This window comes from Lipotes vexillifer, unplaced genomic scaffold (assembly GCF_000442215.2).
Source record: "Lipotes vexillifer unplaced genomic scaffold, Lipotes_vexillifer_v1.1 scaffold325, whole genome shotgun sequence".
Taxonomy (NCBI): Eukaryota; Metazoa; Chordata; class Mammalia; order Artiodactyla; family Lipotidae; genus Lipotes; species Lipotes vexillifer.
In genome coordinates, this window is record NW_006799313.1 from 2,448,330 (window position 1) to 2,468,153 (window position 19,824).

General features: G+C 41.6%; 1 protein-coding gene across 3 annotated transcripts in view; it reads left to right on the forward strand.

The window, feature by feature from the left end:
- The window catches only part of PLCE1 (phospholipase C epsilon 1), a 278,203-nt gene that overhangs the window by 140,559 nt on the left and 117,820 nt on the right, over positions 1 to 19,824 (forward strand). For all 3 annotated transcript variants that reach the window (XM_007471584.1, XM_007471585.1, XM_007471586.1), the window contains one exon: positions 11,568 to 11,884. In XM_007471584.1, the coding sequence (XP_007471646.1) occupies positions 11,568 to 11,884 (317 nt within the window). The remainder of the gene's footprint in view (positions 1 to 11,567; positions 11,885 to 19,824) is intronic.

Consider the following 19,824-nt stretch of genomic DNA (forward strand, 5'->3'; position numbering starts at 1 on the left):
ATAAGATATAATAAAAAAAAATATAAAAAAATATATATATATATATATATATATATATATATATATATATATATAACGGAATCACATTGCTGTACACCTGAAACTAACACAATATTATAAATCAACTATACTTCAATTAAAAAAAAAACTTTTGGACTTCCCTTGTGGCGCAGCAGTTAAGAATCTGCCTGCCAATGCAGGGGCATGGGTTCGAGCCCTGGTCCGGGAAGATCCCACATGCCGCAGAGCAACTAAGCCTGCGAGCCACAACTACTGAAGCCCGCATGCCTAGAGCCTGTGCTCCGCAACAAGGAAGCCACCACAATGAGAAGCCCGCACACGGCAACGAAGAGTAGCCCCTGCTCACTGCAACTAGAGAAAGCCCACGCACAGCAATAAAGACCCAACACAGCCAAAAATAAATAAATAAATTTAAAAATAAAAACTTTGTGTATCAAAGAACACTATCAATAAAGTAAAAAGGCAACCCACAGGATGGGATAAAATATTTGCAAATCATATATATAATAAGAGGTTAATATCCAGAATAGATAGAAAACTCAACAACAACAAAAGAACACAATTCAAAGATGGGCAAAGGACTTAAATAGATGTTTCTCAAAAGAAGATATACAGGGACTTCCCGGGTGGTGCAGTGGGTAAGACTCCATGCTCCCAGTGTAGAGGGCCCGGGTTCAATCCTTGGTCAGGGAACTAGATCCCACATGCATGCCGCAACTAAGGAGCCCATGTGCTGAAACTAAGGAGCCGGCGAGCTGCAACTAAGACCCAGTGCAACCAAATAAATAAATATTAAGGAAAAAAAAAAAGAAAATATACAGATGGCCAGTAAGTACATGAAGAGATGCTCAACATCATTAGTCATTAGGGATGTGCAAATCAAAACCATAAGACACCACTTCACACTCACTAGGATGGCTATAATTTAAAAAAAAAATTAAGGAAAACAGATGTTGACCTGGATGTGGAGAAATTGCCAGGAGAATGTAAACTGGTGAAGTCCCTGTGGAAAACAGTTTGGGCATTCCTCAAAAACTGCTAAACATAGAGTTATCATGTGATCCAGCAATTCCATTCCTAGGTATTTACCCACACAAAAGTTTTTACACGAATGTTCGTAACAGCATTATTCATGATCGTCAAAAAGTGGAAACAATGCAGATGTTCATCAACTGATGAATGGATAGATGATATTTGGTATATACATAAAATGGAATCTTATTTAGCCATAATAAGAAATGAAGTACTGATTCATGCTATAACACTGACTAAACTTGAAAAGATTATAAGTTAAAGAAGCCATACACAAAAGGCCACATGTTGTATAATTCAGTTATAGGAAATGAACAAAACAGGCAAATCCATAGAGACAGAAAATAGTGGTTGTTGGGGGCTGATGTGGGTTAGGCCATGGGGAATGACTGCTAATCTGCAGCGGTGATAAAGATGTTCTAAAACTGACTATGATGACAGTTGTTCAACTCCGTGGACATAATGAAAAACCACTGGATTTTACACTTTCAAAACTGAATTTTATGGTATGTGAATTGTATCTCAATAAAAAAAAGAATGGACATACAAAGCTCAGCAATATTTTAGCATGAAAGGATTTAACTCTTGAGACTAGTCTGGCGTCTCGATGAAGTTTGCTGATAATGCCAAGCTAGAAGGGATACGAATGTTCTCTTCATGGAGGGAAGAGCTGCAGAGCTAAGAACAGCAAATTTGGGGTGGGTAGGGGATGGCTTTTTTTAAATTAGAGAATCCATTACTACAATGTATGGCAAGATGTGATGGATATTTCTTTTCATATGAATAAATGAGGATTTTTTGAAAATGTTTGATTATTGGTGGGCACCACACCAGAGGGTACAAGTTGCAGGTTATAAAAACAAAGCAAAAGTTTCCGTAGCCTGAAATGGTTTGATATATGACTAAGTCTCTCCATCTGGCTTCTAAGATCAAAGGCCCCAGAATTCCTTCTTCCTCTTTCAAATGATGAATTCATGATGATAAAAAATAGCTAACTACTGAGAGCTGAATATGCACTAAACATTTTGCATGCATTTTCTCATTTTAATTTCCCTATCATCACGGTGACATGGTTGTAGAGAACTTACCCGAGGTCATGCCACAAGTCAGTACCTGAGGTGGGCTGCAGCCCCACACCTGTGTGACTCCCAGGACCTCACTCAACCACTGGATTATACTCTCTGTTTCCCTGTTTTCTCCTTCTGGGGGAGATTCACCCCAAGAGTTTACAGCACTGGAGGTTCTAACCACACCAAGTAGGGGAGACAGTGGAGTAGAGAGGGAATACCCTGGACTGGGATTTGGGGGCCAACTTTGCCAATAATCAGCTCCATGACCTTGGGCAAGAAGCTTGACCTCTCAGAGGCATAGCTTCCTGATTTGTAAAGTGTAGAAAATTTGTCCCAACTATCCCTGAATGTAGTCCTTCCAGCTCAAGCATTTGGTCCAAGTCCTGCCTCATTTACCTACCACTGGGAAAACATTTGATTGTCAGTTGTCTAGAAACACTGAGAGGAACAAATCCTTCAAGTCAGTGTAGGGTGGTGATTTGGGGAGCCTGGACTTTGGCGTTAGACTGATGTGGCACTGCTTCCATCGCTAATCTCAGGGTGATATTGAGCAAGTTCTGTAACCTCTGTCTCCATCAGCTAAAATGGGTATAATAGCATAGGGTGCTATGGCACAAAGTGCTTGTGAGGACCGAGTGAGACCTCTTTAGGGAGCTTAGTGCAGTTCTTAGTGTACAGTAAGTAGTGGTTATTATATATTTAATGATATTATAATTTATTTAGTGTTATTATTATTGATGGTTATAATTATAAAATAGAGACACAGAATCCCTTAAGGGTAATTAGTATATGTTTAAGTAGCTCAGCCAGATCAGACTCTGGAGTTCAGGTGGCCTGCTTGGGCTCGGTTCTAGAACTAGCCACATCTACTGGGTTGGCCATCAGGAATGTGCTGCTGGGTACAAGGGCATTAGATTGTCACTGACACTCCAGAGTTTCCCTCCTATTAACTTGGAGTCAGTAATGCCATTTTCCTCTTAAGCATGGCATCTTATTATAGCTTACCATGTGAATTTTGGCTCAATTAATTTTGTTTACCCAAAATCATCAGAAATAGATTGGTGATCAATGAGAGAGACTGCTAAAACATTTGGTTAATGTGCCGTGAAAAGAAAAGAAATTACTGCTCCCTGGAAATTTCCCAGTGTGGGCAGGGAATTTTTCTCTCTTTCAATGTTTTTGGAAACATACTAAGCACATATAATGATATATTTACAAATTCTATCACAGTTCTATTACTAACAATAAAAAATAGTTAAACATAACATTGACTCCTAAAGAGCCATTAAGATCCAATATTAGAAAACTAGTTTTAGAGTTGGGGAAATGTGCACTATAGAGTAAGTTGGGTTTTTGTTTTTGTTTTAAGTTTAGAAAAAAAGTATGTGTTCTGATGCTAATTTTGTAAATGTTTTATATATATATACATATATATATATGTATATATATATAAAATGTGAAATGCTACAACAAAAATATTAGCAGAGATTATCTGTGGGTGTAGGATTATTGATTATTTTAATTTTCTTCTGTATATGTCTCTAAATTTTTTATACTTTCACAGTGAGCTCATATTTCATTGGAAATCAGGGTGCAGAGTTACTTTTTATTAATAAGAATTCTGTCAGATTTTTTTCTTCTAAGAGGCTCTTCAGTCCCATAAAGAGTTTTATCTGAATATGGCTTAATTCTCAATCTAGGCATATTGGTTTTTTTCTTTTTTTAAAGTACGACTTAGAAATAACATGCCTCATTGATTTTGTGAACTTGTAAAATCATGCAGTTTTGAGGACAAACCAGACACATTTGTTGCAAGATTGATTGTTACTCTGAAAACCAATAACAGATAATGAGAAAGCATCACCAGTTAACTAACCTTTCTCTAAACCCATCACTTCCCTGTTGAAAGCAATTTTCAGCTCTGCCTGAGACTGTCCTTAAGCCAACTCTGAATCTTTCGTAAAATGAAATCAACATCATTCCTCTCCTGTCTTATCTTATATAATTGGAATTGTATCACTCAAAGGCTACTAAATGTGGAGTTGATGAATCCAGTGCTTAAGTTAAAAAAATAAAGGGATTGTCTACAAAATGAATTCAAATCAAAGAAAAATGTATAGAGTAGATATAATAAAAGTTTTTCGTACTTTCTTCCCTAATTGTAATTTGAAGAAATTTTTCAAAACCAGTATTGCAATATTTGGAAAAGATCTGAGCAGCTCAAATGTCAAACCCGTTTGTGCCCATGAGAAGATTAGAATTTTGTACTCTGGATGAATTTTTCAGATACCATTTTGATATTTTTTTAATACTGTCAAACCTACGTTAGAAAAAAGTTCAATGAAACAGAACTGTGCAATATATAAACACTTTCATTAGTTTGGTGTGTACTAGACAGATACAAACATATACCTACATTTATAAAATTCTTCCTCCAATAGGTTCATATTCCATTGTTCCCAACTTGCTTTTTTTTTTCACTTAAATTTTCAATTTTAGTACCTATGAATTTACCTCACTTTGTATTTTTGCAAGAATTTCTGTCAGATAAAATCCCAGAAGTGGAATTGCTAAGACAAAGGGTATGCATGTTTAAGTTTTTGTTTTGCCTCCCAAGAAAGTTTGTGCCCATCACACCACCACTCACAGAGAATTAGGATGAAAAATAACATTTCAGAAGCAGAGCTATGTGGCAGGTTCTCCCAAAGATTTTACCTTTGTAAATATATACATAAATACATACTAAGCTACCATCAAAATATAATGCAAGTACTATATTCTATTTTTCATTAAAGTCAGATTCCTGTAAGGTATAATCCTGCCTAACTTTTCAACCACCTCTCTCCCTACCCAGAAAGGATTCTGTGTGTGTGTGTGTGTGTGTGTGTGTGTGTGTGTGTGTGTGTGTGTGTGTAACAGAGAAAAACAGAGAAACAGACTGAGCAGGAAATCAGGGGAATCCTTCTCTCCTGCAGAAGATCTCTCAAAATGTTGACCATAGTAGATGGTAGACTTTTGGAGTCAGAGCTGAATTTTAGTTCCAGCCCCATCTCTTAGTAGCAATGAGTCTTTAGACAAATTGCTTAACATTTCTGACCCTCAATTTGTCATTTATAGAATGGGGGTAATCACGCTTGCCTGACAGTGTTCTTTGTAAAAATTAAAATGTGTTACTTCGTGCAAAGGGCTAATAAATGATGAGGCGCAAGAGCTAGGTGAGTAGCTCTTGTTGAGACGCCAGAAAAGGATTAGGGTGACCAAGCCAAGAGCATCCTGGATGGTAAAGCTTTGAAGACTTTTGCAGAAAGACTTGAGGAAATAACATTCTAGTTAAAATATGCTATGTAGGGCTTCCCTGGTGGCGCAGTGGTTGAGAGTCTGCCTGCTGATGCAGGGGACACGGGTTCATGTCCCGGTCCGGGAAGATCCCACATGCCGCGGAGCGGCTGGGCCCGTGAGCCATGGCCGCTGAGCCTGTGCGTCCGGAGCCTGTGCTCCACAACGGGAGAGGCCACAACAGTGAGAGGCCCGTGTACCGCAAAAAAAAAAAAAAAAATGCTATGTAATACTACACCTTTCCAACCTCCATCCAATATCTTCCCCTCCCCCACCCATATTATAGTAGTGTTTATCAGTCTTCTCTCCTAGGATGTTCAATATCAACAAGGATCTTTTCTTATTCACTGAGTCCCAACATCAGTGTAGTCTGAAACAAAACCTGGCACATAGTAGGCACTCAATGAGTGAATGAAGGAATTTCTGCTTAACCTTTCTTAACCCCATTGAGATACATTGGCGGCTAATAAGGCTGGCCCCTGGACACAGAGCACATCCATGGTGACTCAGGCTCAGCTTGGTGTAATGCCGAGTACTGGGCAAGGAGCCAGAATCTTCCGATTCTCTCTCAGCTTTTACCAGTTCCAGGGCTGACCACTCACAAGCTGGATTCTTCAGCAAATCTCGTAGCAATTTAACTCAAGCTTTATGAAAAATATGGTTAGCCATGCCAACCTATCATGGCTCCCTCACATTATGTTAAGAGATTTTGTGAGATTACTTGGTAAACTCTAGACTTCCATATGAGACACAGCAATAAAGACCTTTTGATAGGGACCAAAAGGCAAAAAGAGAAATCCATGGGAAGTGGCAGGTTTTGCTGAGCTCTAGGCCAAGCCCAAGGCTCTTCCGTGGGCTTACACCTAAACTAAAGTTTCTGAACAAGTGCTAACCCTGAAGGAGGGAGCAGAATTCTAGGAGTGGGAGTTATGAAAGCCACAATACCCAGGGCATTGGGTGAAGAGTTATCAAGGAAAAGTACTTATCCATTGTAGAGGCTTTTCTGGATATTTCTGGGTTGCACAATTTGTGAACAGCCCCTGGGAATGGCAGTTTATAGGCAAGATGAGGGCTTTCTGATCACCAGAAAGGAAGGGGGCAACCAAGGATTAAGTGGATGTCTCTCATAGCAGCATCCCTCAAGGGAAGACTTGTCCCAGACTCCCCTCCTTCAAGGTGGGGCGATTGCCTAGATCCACCGGGAGACCCAAAAGTTTGGGCTGTACATTTCTTCACGAGTATGTTTGGATCCTCCTACCACCCCCATTGTTCCTTCATGAGCCACACCTGTTCTCTAGTGCCTTCTGGAAAATAAAGCTTCCTTCATTTCCTACAGTGATGCTCCATCTCTCTTAATATATGCTACAGCCATTGGCAATGATTTGCAGTTTCCTAAATAAGCCGTGGTCTCTCTCACCCTTAGACCTTTACATAGATCTTTACATATTGCCTTTGGCAATATGGCGGACTAAGTTTCTTTGTTTGTTTTATTTTTTTATTTTTTATTTTTTTGGTTTCATCTCCTGGTTTATTAACTAGCCACGGGCCACATCAGTGACATAGGTAGTCTCATTCCTCTAATATCAGTTTTAAAAGTACAATTATAACCCAGCTATGTACAGCAACATATTCCTTTCCAGGGGATTCTGTGTTTTCAGGGTTACTGAGGTGTAACATAACCAGAAGCTATGATTCCATATTGATTTCCAGATCAGAAAATGCTTTATCCCTCCAGGTCACTTTAACATCACTCTCAATACACATATGGTAAAAGCAAAAAGTTTACTCACCCCAATGTCAATCTCCTGGTGTTTGGTACTGCTTGTAGAAAACGTTACCATTTGGGGGAAGCTGGGGGAAGGGTACACAGGATGTCTCTGTTATTTTTCCAGTTTCCTCTGAGACTACAATTTAAAAATCAGTTTAAAAAAAATGTCACTCATGGAATAGAGGATAAACATTTCAGTTCAAATTTTAAAACTAAAATCTGAAAATTCTTAGGAGAGCTTGGGAGTCACTTAACAACTGTGATACCTCAGTCAGGGGAAGGGTGAAGCCCAGTGAACAAAGGCTTATTTCCTTCTAAAGCGCCTTACTAACTGGCAGTGCTAAACATGCCACGGCATGTCGCTCTGCTCTCCCCAACTCCTAGACCAAGGAGGCTCTGAATTAGCGTCAGCTCACAATCAACAGGTGAGAGGGAGGTGCCCGATTTTGTGAAAACTCAGGGAGAGAGCAGTGCAAATAATTTATTTCTGTCACTCGGCGTTTGAGGCTCACTTGCACCAACTGTACAATCCCGGGCCAACAGTCTGCTGGGGCTCAGAGCCCGATCGGGACCCAGTCTGGTCTGGGTTTCATCTCGTGACTTCCGACGGCACCGGCGAGCGGGTCGGCCTGGCTCAGGGCGAGCTGGCCCTTCTCCTTCTGCAAGACCTGCTCCTCCCACAGCGCCTGGTCCACCTGATCGTCGGTGAGCACCACGGGCTTGTACTTCTCGTCGAAGAGCCGCTCGTTGGCCTCCGAGTGCAGCTGGTGGGGCCCGACGGCGCACAGATGTGCCGGCAGGTGCAGGAACTCGTCGTTGTTGATGTCGCAGTCGCGCATCCGGGCCCCCAGCACCCACCAGCGGCCCACGAAGCCCACATCCAGGACCCGGTCCAGGAAGTCGACCCAGCCGGGCTGCAGGTAGCGGCAGCGGACCTGGCAGAGGCTGGCCTGGGCGTCGAAGGGCGCCTCGTACATCAGCGAGCAGAGGCCCGGGCTCACGTGGTGCAGGCAGCCGCGGCCCCGCAGCCAGAGCAGCAGTTGCACAAACGCCTCCAAGTCGCTGTTGCGCGTGGCGGGGCACCAGCAGCAGGAGGGTCCCTGTCGCATGGAGCAGCGCCTCCTCAAAGGCCACCGCGCCGCCCAGCAGCCCCCCGTACACGGCCACCCACACGGGTCGGGCCTTCGCCACCGCTGCGTCCCCGCAGGCTTCGACGTAGTCCCGGAGCAGCGCGCCCACACGCCGGGCTTTGAGGCCGCAGCGTCACCAGTCTCAGCGCGGCTTCGGGGCCAAAAGGGACTAAGGTTCTTTGGTAACACTAACCCCACGAGCACCCGAGGCCCTGTTTCCCCCACCGACAAAACTTTTGAGGAGACTGTAATTCGCATGCAAATGATATATAGACAGCAAGGTTGAAGAGAGCTGCTGTGTGCTGCCCCTCGTGGAGTTTATTAAAGGCTCTGAGAAGTCCTGCAGTTAAAATAGAAGAAGAGAAAGCTTGTTTAACTTTGTTTAACCCAGTATGCCTCTAAATTATTAACCAAGGAACGGTGTTTTGCATAAATTCAGTGTTACACACTTTGGAAAATACCCGTTTAAAGCATGGGAACATTCTTATGAATTTATAAGAAGGAAAGGAGAGGGCACTTTTGAGTTTCTATGTGCTCCATTCTAACGTAGTTGTAATGTAGTGATTGACGTGATGGTTCAAGGCTGAATAAAGAAGGGATCTATCCATGCTCTAGGGTCAAATCCTTACCTTTGGAGTTTGAAGAGTTCATTTTATCAGATCACTGCAAGTAAGCAAGCACAAGAAGTTGATTTATACTAACTGAAATCACTTGAGATGCATCTAAAATCCAGAATGACAATATGATATTCTGTCGCTACGTGAGGTTATACGCTGAGTGATCAAGAACACGAGCCCTGAAGTCAAAAAGACCCTGATTCAGATCCCAGCTTCCTAGCTTACTATTTATGTGACCTTATGTGAGCCTCACATAATAATGCTATCTACCTCCTAAATTAATCCATATAAAGTACTGAACGCGGTTATCAGGGAAATAGAACTTGAAGACACTGTGTCTCACAGTAAATTTTGTTAGGCTGTTAGAGTGTCTAGAGATACAACCCTATTCTACTGTAGAATAACTATTAACTGGAGAACATGGGGCTGAGAGCAAACATTGACTGTAAATGAGATCGATAATTATATTCACCAGAAATTTTCTAAAAAATTTTTCACAAGAGAAGAACTGCGGTTGCCTGTGGGATTAATGAACTTTGCTCCACAAATAATGAGGAATGATCAGGGGTCACAGAGCTCCTGGGTCTTTAATCCATCATAGAGTTGCCCATGTTGCAGAGAGGGAGATCTGATGGTGACTTAACAGCTGAGAGTTGGGGCAGTGTGGCCTGTGAATAGGAAAGAGGAGATTAAAGGGGAGCTCAACAAGAATGAGAGAAAGCGGGAAGTATTTTTAACAGCTGCTGTTTAAATGTGGAACTTGAAGAACACAAAATATGTCCCCAAAAGATTTCTGGGACGTTTCTTTGTGCTGCATGATACAAAATCCCTGAGTAATCCTGCTTTCAGGAAACCTACACTAAAGGTCTACATTATGTTTCAAGGTTTCTAACCTCAGATTTGTGCTTCCTTTGAGTGTGATGCTGTGCTTATATTGAGACACATGGGGCCACTACATTTATTCGAGTTACACCTACCAGGCTTCTTTTTCTTCTTTTATTCAAATTTGTTTAGGTCTCCTTTATTGCTATTTCCCACAAATCACTAGGTTCTTCTTCATTCATTGTAACATCATGTGATTCATGTCTCAAGATACATTGTGATTTACAATATATCATGTTATTTACATATTTTATTACATTATCTCTTCTCTTGCATATTAGATAAGCAGCTGTTTCATAAGATTTGGGAGTTACTTTTATTTCCTTCACAGAGTGCTACGCTTTGAAATCATGTCTTAGAGCTGGTTAATTCTGGGAAGACTTCCTATATATGGTTAATTCCACTGTACATAAATTATCAGTGTCAGAAACTGCAATCTGCCTCTGTCATCATTCAGGCTACATTCTGACTCAGTCTGGGGGAAATCTGGTCACTTTCTCAACCATTCAGCAAGTTGGAGAGTGAAACCATGTAGGCTTGATTTGAGTACCTGCCTTATTTTAATTATTTTCAAATATGAGCTTAGAGAGAACCAAATATGATTTTGTATTCCAAATCAACACTGTGATCTAAGAACCAGGAGCTCCCAGGACAGACCTGGTTTCCATTTTTCTGTTCCATCCACATCCTTATTGGTTAATTAATTTGAACAGACTGCGTGGCCCGATTTTTGGATCAGAAGATATGGTCGCCATACTCACAGAGGAAGGAATCAGGGAAAGTAGACTCCCCTTTAGGGAAGGTACGTAATGAAGGGTAAGGCTAGTTGGAGTTTAAGGGATAAGGGAAGTTTTACTGGTTTGTATTTAAGGATGAGGAAAACTAATATCTGTGTAGGCAAAGAAGAGTCAGTGGGAAGAAAGGGACTGAAGGTGGAGATATCCACTGAGGCAAAGTGAATTTGTGCTAAGGGAATAATTTTGAGCCTCTGAATGAATGTCTTTGGTACTTCTATCTAATGCACTCATTAATTTCCCTCTCGCTACCAACTTCTTATTACCAGTTGTGGAGCAGGGAATGAGATTTATTTATTTTGTTTATTTAGATACATCTCCTCATTACCTATTTCTTCCTTACTTGTATAGGTGGTTCTGTCCCTGCACACCTCCAGGTAAATCTCAGTGGAATCAGAGTCTTTGAGGGCTGAATGTTGGCAGAGCAGACCGTGAAGCTTTGAAGCCTGGTGTGCAGAGGGTTCCTGGGTCTCCTGCGTGTTCAGACATAGGGTGCATATGCCTGTATGTGTACAGGCCTCCTCCCCCTACTGCCTTCTTCCCTCTTTGATTTCATTCGCTGTGCCCATGCCCACCTGCATTTCTTTTCATGGTGATGGTTAGTCCCGGAGGATGAGGAAGCAAATGGTACATTTTACTTCACTGCTACTCTGCAGTGTCACAGTGAACTGGTTAGGGAATGGTGTGCTAGATCAGTTCTGCTTCTGAAAATAGGAAACTAAGCCTTCCCCTACCCCCAAGGAGTGGGAGGGGGCAGGCAGGAGAGATATCAGAAAGGTCTCAGATAGTATAGAACTATTCACCAAGCAGAAACTTCAGTTGAGAAACCTATAAAATTTTGAATGGCTCTCAAGTAAATACCTGTCGTAGGGGATACCAGCCTTGGTGTAACAGTGACTTTTGTTGCTTTATTTCAGAACGCCAACCAGGCACCTCTATGGCCAATTCCAGTGCCCTCCCTTCAAGTTCAGCTGGAATCAGCAAGGAACTGATTGATCTGCAGCCCCTCATCCAGTTCCCAGAGGAAGTTGCCAGCATCCTGATGGAGCAGGAACAGAATATTTACCGAAGGGTCTTGCCGGTTGACTATCTTTGCTTCTTGACCCGGGACTTGGGCACTACGGAATGCCAGAGGTCCCTGCCCTGCCTCAAAGCGTCCATCTCAGCATCCATTCTTACCTCCCAGAACGGAGAGCATAATGCCCTTGAAGATCTTGTGATGAGATTTAATGAGGTAAGAAGCCACTCTGAGATGTTTTGTAATGATTTTTAAGCATTTCTCCTTTTAGGTTTGTTTGTTACTGATATCTCATCTACCTGTTTGTCTGCCCACTTCCATGATGACTGTCTCTTTTCCAGGCAGTGAGATAGACACACTGTCATCCTCCTTTCACTTCACTCCACCCTTCAGCCTAATTGAGACCATCTCCATCCCATACCATTACCATGTCCACAAGCCTTCTCCCTTTGGACAACCAGTATCCCCCCGCCCCATTTTCTCTATGCCCTTGCCAAAATATTCTCCCTGGGCCCATTTTCAAAGATTCTCCCCCTGTTCCTACAAGTGCTTTTAAGACCAGATGTCTCAGTTTTGGGTTTGGCCAAGGGATCATGGGATCTATCTGGCCCACTCTGTCTTACACTATCAGACCTCCTCAGCAGAAATTAAACACTAATATACCTGGGTAAGGAGAGCTGGGAGGAGCATGGTCGTGAGGGGCAATGAATCACCTCATTCCTGATCTCCGCATCCCATCAAGCTCCTCAGCCCCAGAAAGTCCCTCCGTGGCCTCCAAGGCCTTGCCAGAAGCAAGTTCTAAAGAGGACAGGTTTGACCAGAGTCTGGAAACACCTAGGAAGGAGGCAGTGTAAGAGCTCTAGGCACTCACTGGGAAGAAAAGAGCCAATGGCTGGCCACCCTGTGGCCCTGGACCAAGGATAAAGGACAGGATGGAGAGGAGGTCGCCATGCTGTGCTAGGGTCACAGGATGCTCCTCTCTCAGGCTTAGAGAACACTTTCATTCCATAGCATAACCCCACACCCAGACCTTTCTGTTCTATATTTTATTTCTTCTAGACTTCATTTCTTTGTCTTGAATATTAAAACACAAAATTTCAGTCTGTGTGTTTGGTGGTTGTTGGTTGGTTGAATTCCACAAATACAGTAGTTTCCTACTTTAGTCATTTAGTAAACTACCTAAATGCTAAGAGGATGCTCCCATCCTAGTTCGTATATATCTCTGATTGACAGAGGATCAATCAGCCTTTGTTACTTAAACACTTTCCAACTATAGCAGTTCACCTTGCAGCCTCCATAGCCTTCCAGTCATGACCCTGGTGATGGTTGTATCACAACAGTGATAAAGCCCAGTGGATGGAAAGTGTTAGAGGCTGAGCTCGAGCAATTCTGTATCCAGACATGCCTTGAGCATCATTCCTCAAAGGGAGATCCATTATCCATAGGAATTGCTAATATCCATGTGGCACTGTCATACTAATTATTTAATATGTGCCACTTATTTGTTCCTCACAACAACCCTGAGAGACAGATCCTTATCACTGACCCCGTTTTAGCAATGGGAAAACTGAGACATGAGGAGATGAAGCTCTTCTCCCAAGGTCACACAGGTGGTAGGTGGCAGCAGTGAGACTCAAGCCCAAAGAGTCAGGTCTCAGAGCCTGGGCTTTGAACCACAACAATATCCTGCCTCTCGCCTGTATCAGGCTCATACTGAGGGTGACACCTGCTAAATTGCAGATTCCTGGTCCACTCCAAACTGAGTAAGACAGACTCTCTGGGAGTCCAAATGAATGCTTGTAAACCACACGGCCCCCATAGTTGCCTTTTAAAATAAATCTGATGTTCTTGATTTTCCTTGCTGATAAAAACAGAGTGGAAAATGAAAGTTCCAGTAAACTGGGTGATTTTATTAGTGGATCTTACTGTATATCATGAATTATTTTAAACTTCCTGATCGACTCACTCAGACATCCTTAGGACCCTACCCTTGTCTTTTGTCGCTATTGTTGTTGTTTTAAATTCCACCTGAAGTTAAAAGTGATTTACCTGAATTTTAAAAAGCTAGTTTTAAGTTAGTTTTGGAGAGGGAAAACTTGGATCTCTTCCATTTAGTACCATAACTTTGGGAATCAAAGATGAAACAGTGATTTCACTAATTCAGAATCAGTGACGATGTGAACCACATCTGGGTTAAGGCATGCTTGGGACTATCTCTGAAAATAGTTAAGCTAAGCAACTTCAAAACGTAAACAAGATTTCTGGGAAAATACCTAAACTACTTAAAAGAAGAGTCTGTATTCAAGTATTCTCAAGCATCTATTTTCATACATATTATGCGTATGCCAATTAAAAAATCAGTCTAATGTAGTCATTACAGGCAGATCCCAAATGACCTACGCTAGGCAAAACTGGGAGAGCTAAATTCTAGTTGTTTTATATCATTTCAGGTAAAAAGGCTTCATTCCATTGAAAGAGAATTCTTAAATTCAGATTTCACCTATTTAGAATGGTCTTGCCTCCAAATTAGCGTGGCTTTACTTTCTGTAAAGAAAAAGAAGAAAAGGAGCTAGCACTTAGGACTGGACTGGACATTGTCACTTCTTTTTTCTTTTAATTTTATTGGAGTATAGTTGATTTACAATGTTGTGTTAGTTTCAGGTGTACAGCAAAGTGATTCAGTTATACATATACATATATTCATTCTTTTTAAGATTCTTTTCTCATATAGGTTATCCCAGAATATTGAGTAGAGTTCCCTGTGCTATGCAATAGATCCTTGTTGCTTATCTGTCAGTGTCACATATTTTAATCCCACTAATCCTTATGACAGTTGTGTAAGGCAGTTATTATCTCTGACTCACAGGTGAAGAAAGTGAAGCTTAAACAACAAAATAAATAATGATAGTATTGGACTGTGGTCCATAGAATAAAGTAAATATTCATGAGTCCATACTGATATAAATAAATAAGTGAATAAATAAATCAATGGGAGGAGAGGGAGAGGTACAGCTCTTACTTATAAAAGATTTCCAATTAATAAATGTAGAAGGGATGAGGGAAATGAGAAATCACCATTAGGACACCCCAGCAATAAATTGTTACAGGCGAGAACCACTAATGAATGCTAAAATTATTGAACAAAATATGAGAAACAAGATATTTGCATAGTCTCAAAGTATCTATTCACAAAATATGTATTAGTTATAAAAGGAAAAATAGAACAGTGGAGAACCCCAGTAGATACCCACCTTAACTTAAGTAAATGCTCAAGGTCAACATGACCAGTAATAAGACATATTGATGTCTTATTACTGGTCACATCTCCTGATGTGATGCACTCAGCAGGACTAGATATAGTCTCTATGACGTATTTGCCCCCCCTAAAAAAAATAACCTAACTCTAATCATAAGAAAAAAAAACCATCAGGCAACCCCAAACTGAAAGACATTGTACTCTTCAAAAGTGGCAGGGTCATGAAAGGTAAGGAAGGACAGAGGAATCGTCAAAAATTAGAGGAGACCAGGAGTCATGACGACTAAATGCAGTTTGGGATCCTATTAGATCCTGGACTAGAAGAAAGATACTGGTGGGGAAACTGGTGAAATTCTAATCAGGCATGTAGTTTGATCAGTGTGAATGTATCAATGTTAATTTCCTGGTTTTGATAAAGGGACTATATTTATGAAAAATGCTAACACTGGGAGAAGCTGGGTGAGCTATGTATGGGAACTCTCTGTATTTTAATAACTTTTCTGTAAATCTAAAATTACTTCAGAATTAAAAGGTTTAAAAAAATAGTGAAGCTCAGAGAGGTTGAGTCACTTGTCCAAGGTCACACAGTGGCTGAATGAATGTCAGAATCCAGATGTCTGTCTCTAAAGTCTGTTCTCTTCTCAGCCAACTTCCTTGCCTCTCTACTTGTTAAATTATCAAGTTAAAGTTTGTAGTAAAACCAGAATTTCTGATTTTGAATTTAATTAGCCTTGGTCTCCTTTCCCTCTTCCCTCCCTCTCTCTACTTCTGTTCTAAACCTCCTGTGCATCTACCCTTTTTCTACTCCTACCATTTCTATTTTTATCGAATTTCCTATTACCACTCCATTCATTCACTTAAGACTTATTTATTGAGTGCCTACTATGCTATAACCTTTTCATTTTTAATTGGTGTGTCACACACTCTTTTAAATAAGAAATGAGCACTATATGATGAAAATTTACAACATTATTAGCCCATACTTTGGTTCTGTCAAAATTGTATTCACAAAATAAATGCACTTTCCTCAGTGGAAGTAAAATATATATTTTTTGAACATGGGAGAATCTCAAAGACAAGAGAGAGACTACTAGCTGCACTACTAGTTACTTAGGAGAGAAGCGAATGCATTTGTTCATACATTCAGTCATTCAGTTAACACGTTTTCAGCACTTCTAAGAAGCAGGAGACCATGGTGGATAAGCACTAAGGGAAATGAGTAACAGTCTGTGGCTGCCAGAAGCTACCAGTCTTAAATTGTAGTCAGGCATGGGCACAAATCACTCCCAAAAGAGGCAGAAAATACATGCAGTGTGAGTGGCACAGACGGTGGGAGCCGAGTTGTCTAGGTGGGTGATCAGAGCTGTCTCTGCTCAGCACTGGAGTTTGCGGATGGCCCTTGAGGGATGGCTGGGATAGAAGGGGACCATCACGGGAAAGGGAAGGAGGACATTCCAGACGAGAACACAACCAGTTCTTGTCATGAGCAAGAAAGATTCACGGCCTAAGGAGGCAGCTTGCCGCTCGTTGTCAGTAAAACCTGAGCATGAGCGAGAAGTTTCCCAAATTCTAACAACTCTTTACATAATGACTTAACTGTAATGTGGAGAAAGGGGAGAAAATCCCTGATGCCTCTCAAGCAATGTTGCTTAATGTTAGTTCTTAGGAAAATATGGTTAAAATGCAATTCCAAGTACAATCATGAAACAACTGAAAGTGTTTGGCTTACATTAAGGAAGGCCAGGAGATAAATCATTTAAAATCGATTTAGACTGTGGCTTGGAAGCAATTTGTCTCCCCATTTCCCTATCTCCTGCCCGATGTCAAGACTGGTGCTCACCCGAGTGACTTCTCTTTATCCTTGCAAGTAAACAGAAGCAGGTACAAGGGGCCAGTCCCCAAGCCGGTAGTAGTCAAGGGGGCACTGGGCGTGGGCTCCATCCTGCTCCACTTGGTTTGGGAGACAGGTCTTCCTGAACCCTTTTGATCTGGACACCTCTCTGTAGCCATATCCTCGACCTAAAGCTCAAAGAGCCCGTGTTCTCTCTTCCTCCCTTCAGGTTAGGCAGGCTCACTTCCTGGCCACCCACGATGTCTCTTGCTCTGACCATCTCAAATCATATTGTCCTTTTTCCCTCCTCTTTCTTCTTCTCTCCAGCCTCTACCTGTAGTCCACATTCCTTTTGATCTTACTGTTTTTTAATTCCTCTTTGAATACATTCCAGAGCCATTTATCCCTTCTAAAAGGAGACAGAGAAGCATTTTTGGTAGATAACTTTACCAAAGAGATCACACACTTTAGCACATGCATTCGAGAAGATATGAAAGGCACATAAAGATTGAGGAGCATCCTTACTCCCTTTGCGTTCATGCCCTTTTCTCGCGAAGGGCTGTGATGAAACATGGTTTGGGGAGGTGGTGTATCCTGGGATCACAGTTCTGAGTCACGAGTTCTGAAACCTTATGACTCATCAATATAGCCTCTGCTCCTGTCCTGTTGTTCACCCACTGATGATCTTTGGGGTTGGAACTCATCATGGTCTGCATCTACAGCTGGTCCTCAGGATCCATCAACAGAGTAAATTTTCAGCTCCATAACCTACCACTGCCCACATCACTGCCAGACACCTTTTGTGTAACAGTTGATTTCTCTGACTGAGGGCTGGTTTTCAGCTTCAAAAGGCCATTAACAGGTTTACTTTTTCCTGTGCCCTGAGAGAGCAGTTTTTCTTGTCAGGTAGGTCTTAGCAAGACCATTCTCTTCTGGGCTCCTCTTTCAAACCAGCTGGTCCAAGAGCAGGTGATGAGGCCAAGATTGAGCCCACAGTTATACAGAGACCCCAGAAGGCTCTGGAGGGATTCCACCTGGCTCTTTGCCCTAGGTGACCTTCCTCCACCCTCCTGTGTTTGGTCAAACTAAGCAGTCATCAACCTGCTTCTCTAGCCACACAAATGTGGGCAGCCCAAAGTGACACTCAGTGCTGCTTGTTCCTTCCATCTGGTGGGTTTCACCAGATGTCAGCTCAATAGTTTAAAGGCCACCGTCTCTATAAAGAATGCCCAGGTGCAGCTTAACTCTCTGGGAAAGAGCATAAGAATAAATAAACCATCTGGCCAGAGAAGGGCTGTTTGGGCCTGTGTCCTTTCAGCCAGAATTCCTTAGGTACTTCATAAGAGATCATGATCACTTTGACAAATTTCAACATCTAGAAGTCTGTGTGGTCGTAGCCAAGGAAAGGCTATTTCAGCATAGTAAGGAAAAAGCATAACATGTGATAATGACCAAATGTGTTCCTTTACTTGGTTTTGAATTTGTACATTTAACCATGTTAGGAAAGTTTCCTATCAAAGCTTTCCCCTCCCTCTTTTATGTAGAAAGCCAAGCAAATCATCTGTTCAGGTCTGCTGTACAAACTTTTTTCCTCATGTCTGAATACCCATGAGGTAAATTGTTAATAAAGCCCTCTCAGGGTAAGGGAAATTTCTATTCACTTTGGAAAACCAGATTTTTCCTTGGGAAAGCACATCTCCCTAGAGGCACACCTCTGAGAGCAGAAATTGTATTCATTCCCCAGAATATTTCATGGCACATTCCCCGGTTAACAGAAATTTTAGTTCAGAAGTTTCTGGACTAAAAAAATACAGTAGGCAGTTAAACCACAGAGACTCAGCTGTGCAGGGCAGTGTTCTAAGAGCAAGGTTATTTGTAGGGGGCTTATCTGCCCTGGAGTCTATTGACAGCAAATCATGTTCGTTGGTTCTTGGCAATCAACACCCACAGGATTCCACTCACTCAGCGTAACACTAAGTAAATGATGGGGCTGGAAATGAGGAGGGGCTTCACAGCACACCATCATGCATGGTGCAGTTCTGGAGTCTGCTTGCCTGGATTCTAATCCATCGTCCCCCACTGTGGAGCCTCAATCCCAGTACCTAATCCCTCATCTTTAGATGAGGATGTTAATAGTACCTACTTTACATGGTTTATATAGGAAGTCAGTGATGACCTGTGTGAGGCACTTAGTGAGGACCAAAGACACTCCTGGGTTCAATGTTAGTTATAAAATGACACTAAAAATAACTGCATTTTCACAATAACTAGTGATAATAAATCCCACTTATTATTATTATTATTATTATTATCCCCTCACCTAATGGATGAGAAAATGGAAGCATAGAGAGGCTAAGTAAATGACCCATGGTTTCAGAGCTAGTGTTTGAACCCAGATGGTCTGACTTCCAGAGCCAATATTCGTGCTTCATCTACCTGGTGCCATTGAATCAAAAGCCATAAGAGCCTTTTTTCCTCACCTTGGTCTCTTATTCTGAATGAAACCGTTTGCTTCACAACAGGATTCAAATATTCTTTATTATTTCAACACATATAACATTGTTAACCTCCTTGTTGACTCCATGATATTGAAAATGTGGCATTTCCTTTGAACTGGGAGACTGTGGTCCTTGAAATTGGTAGGACAATGGTGTCACAAGGTGTCTGAGAACATTGTCCCAGAAGAGGAACAGAATAAATTGTCATTTCGCAGTACCAGGCAGAAAAGGGATTTTAGGTCTTTGGCTTTTAAAGTTTCCTTTTTGGCTTTGAGGGCTCCTTAGGTACTGGATACCTGAGAATGTAGAATGCCAAAAGAAAATTAAAATTTTTACTTTATTTCTTTAGCTTCATTTCTTGATCACATGACCTCTGCAGTCTTTTTCCTCCTCTTTTTCTGTATTTCAATTTTGCATGAAACCTACACCCCTAAAAGTGATGGCTTTTGAAATTCAAAATCTTTAGTTACATCTGTACTCCTAGGAAGACTGGGAGTACAGTTTTTGTGGATTCTTTTTTTTTTTTTTTTTTTTTTTTGGTGTTTTCAGGCTTTGCTACGAGGTGGGGGGG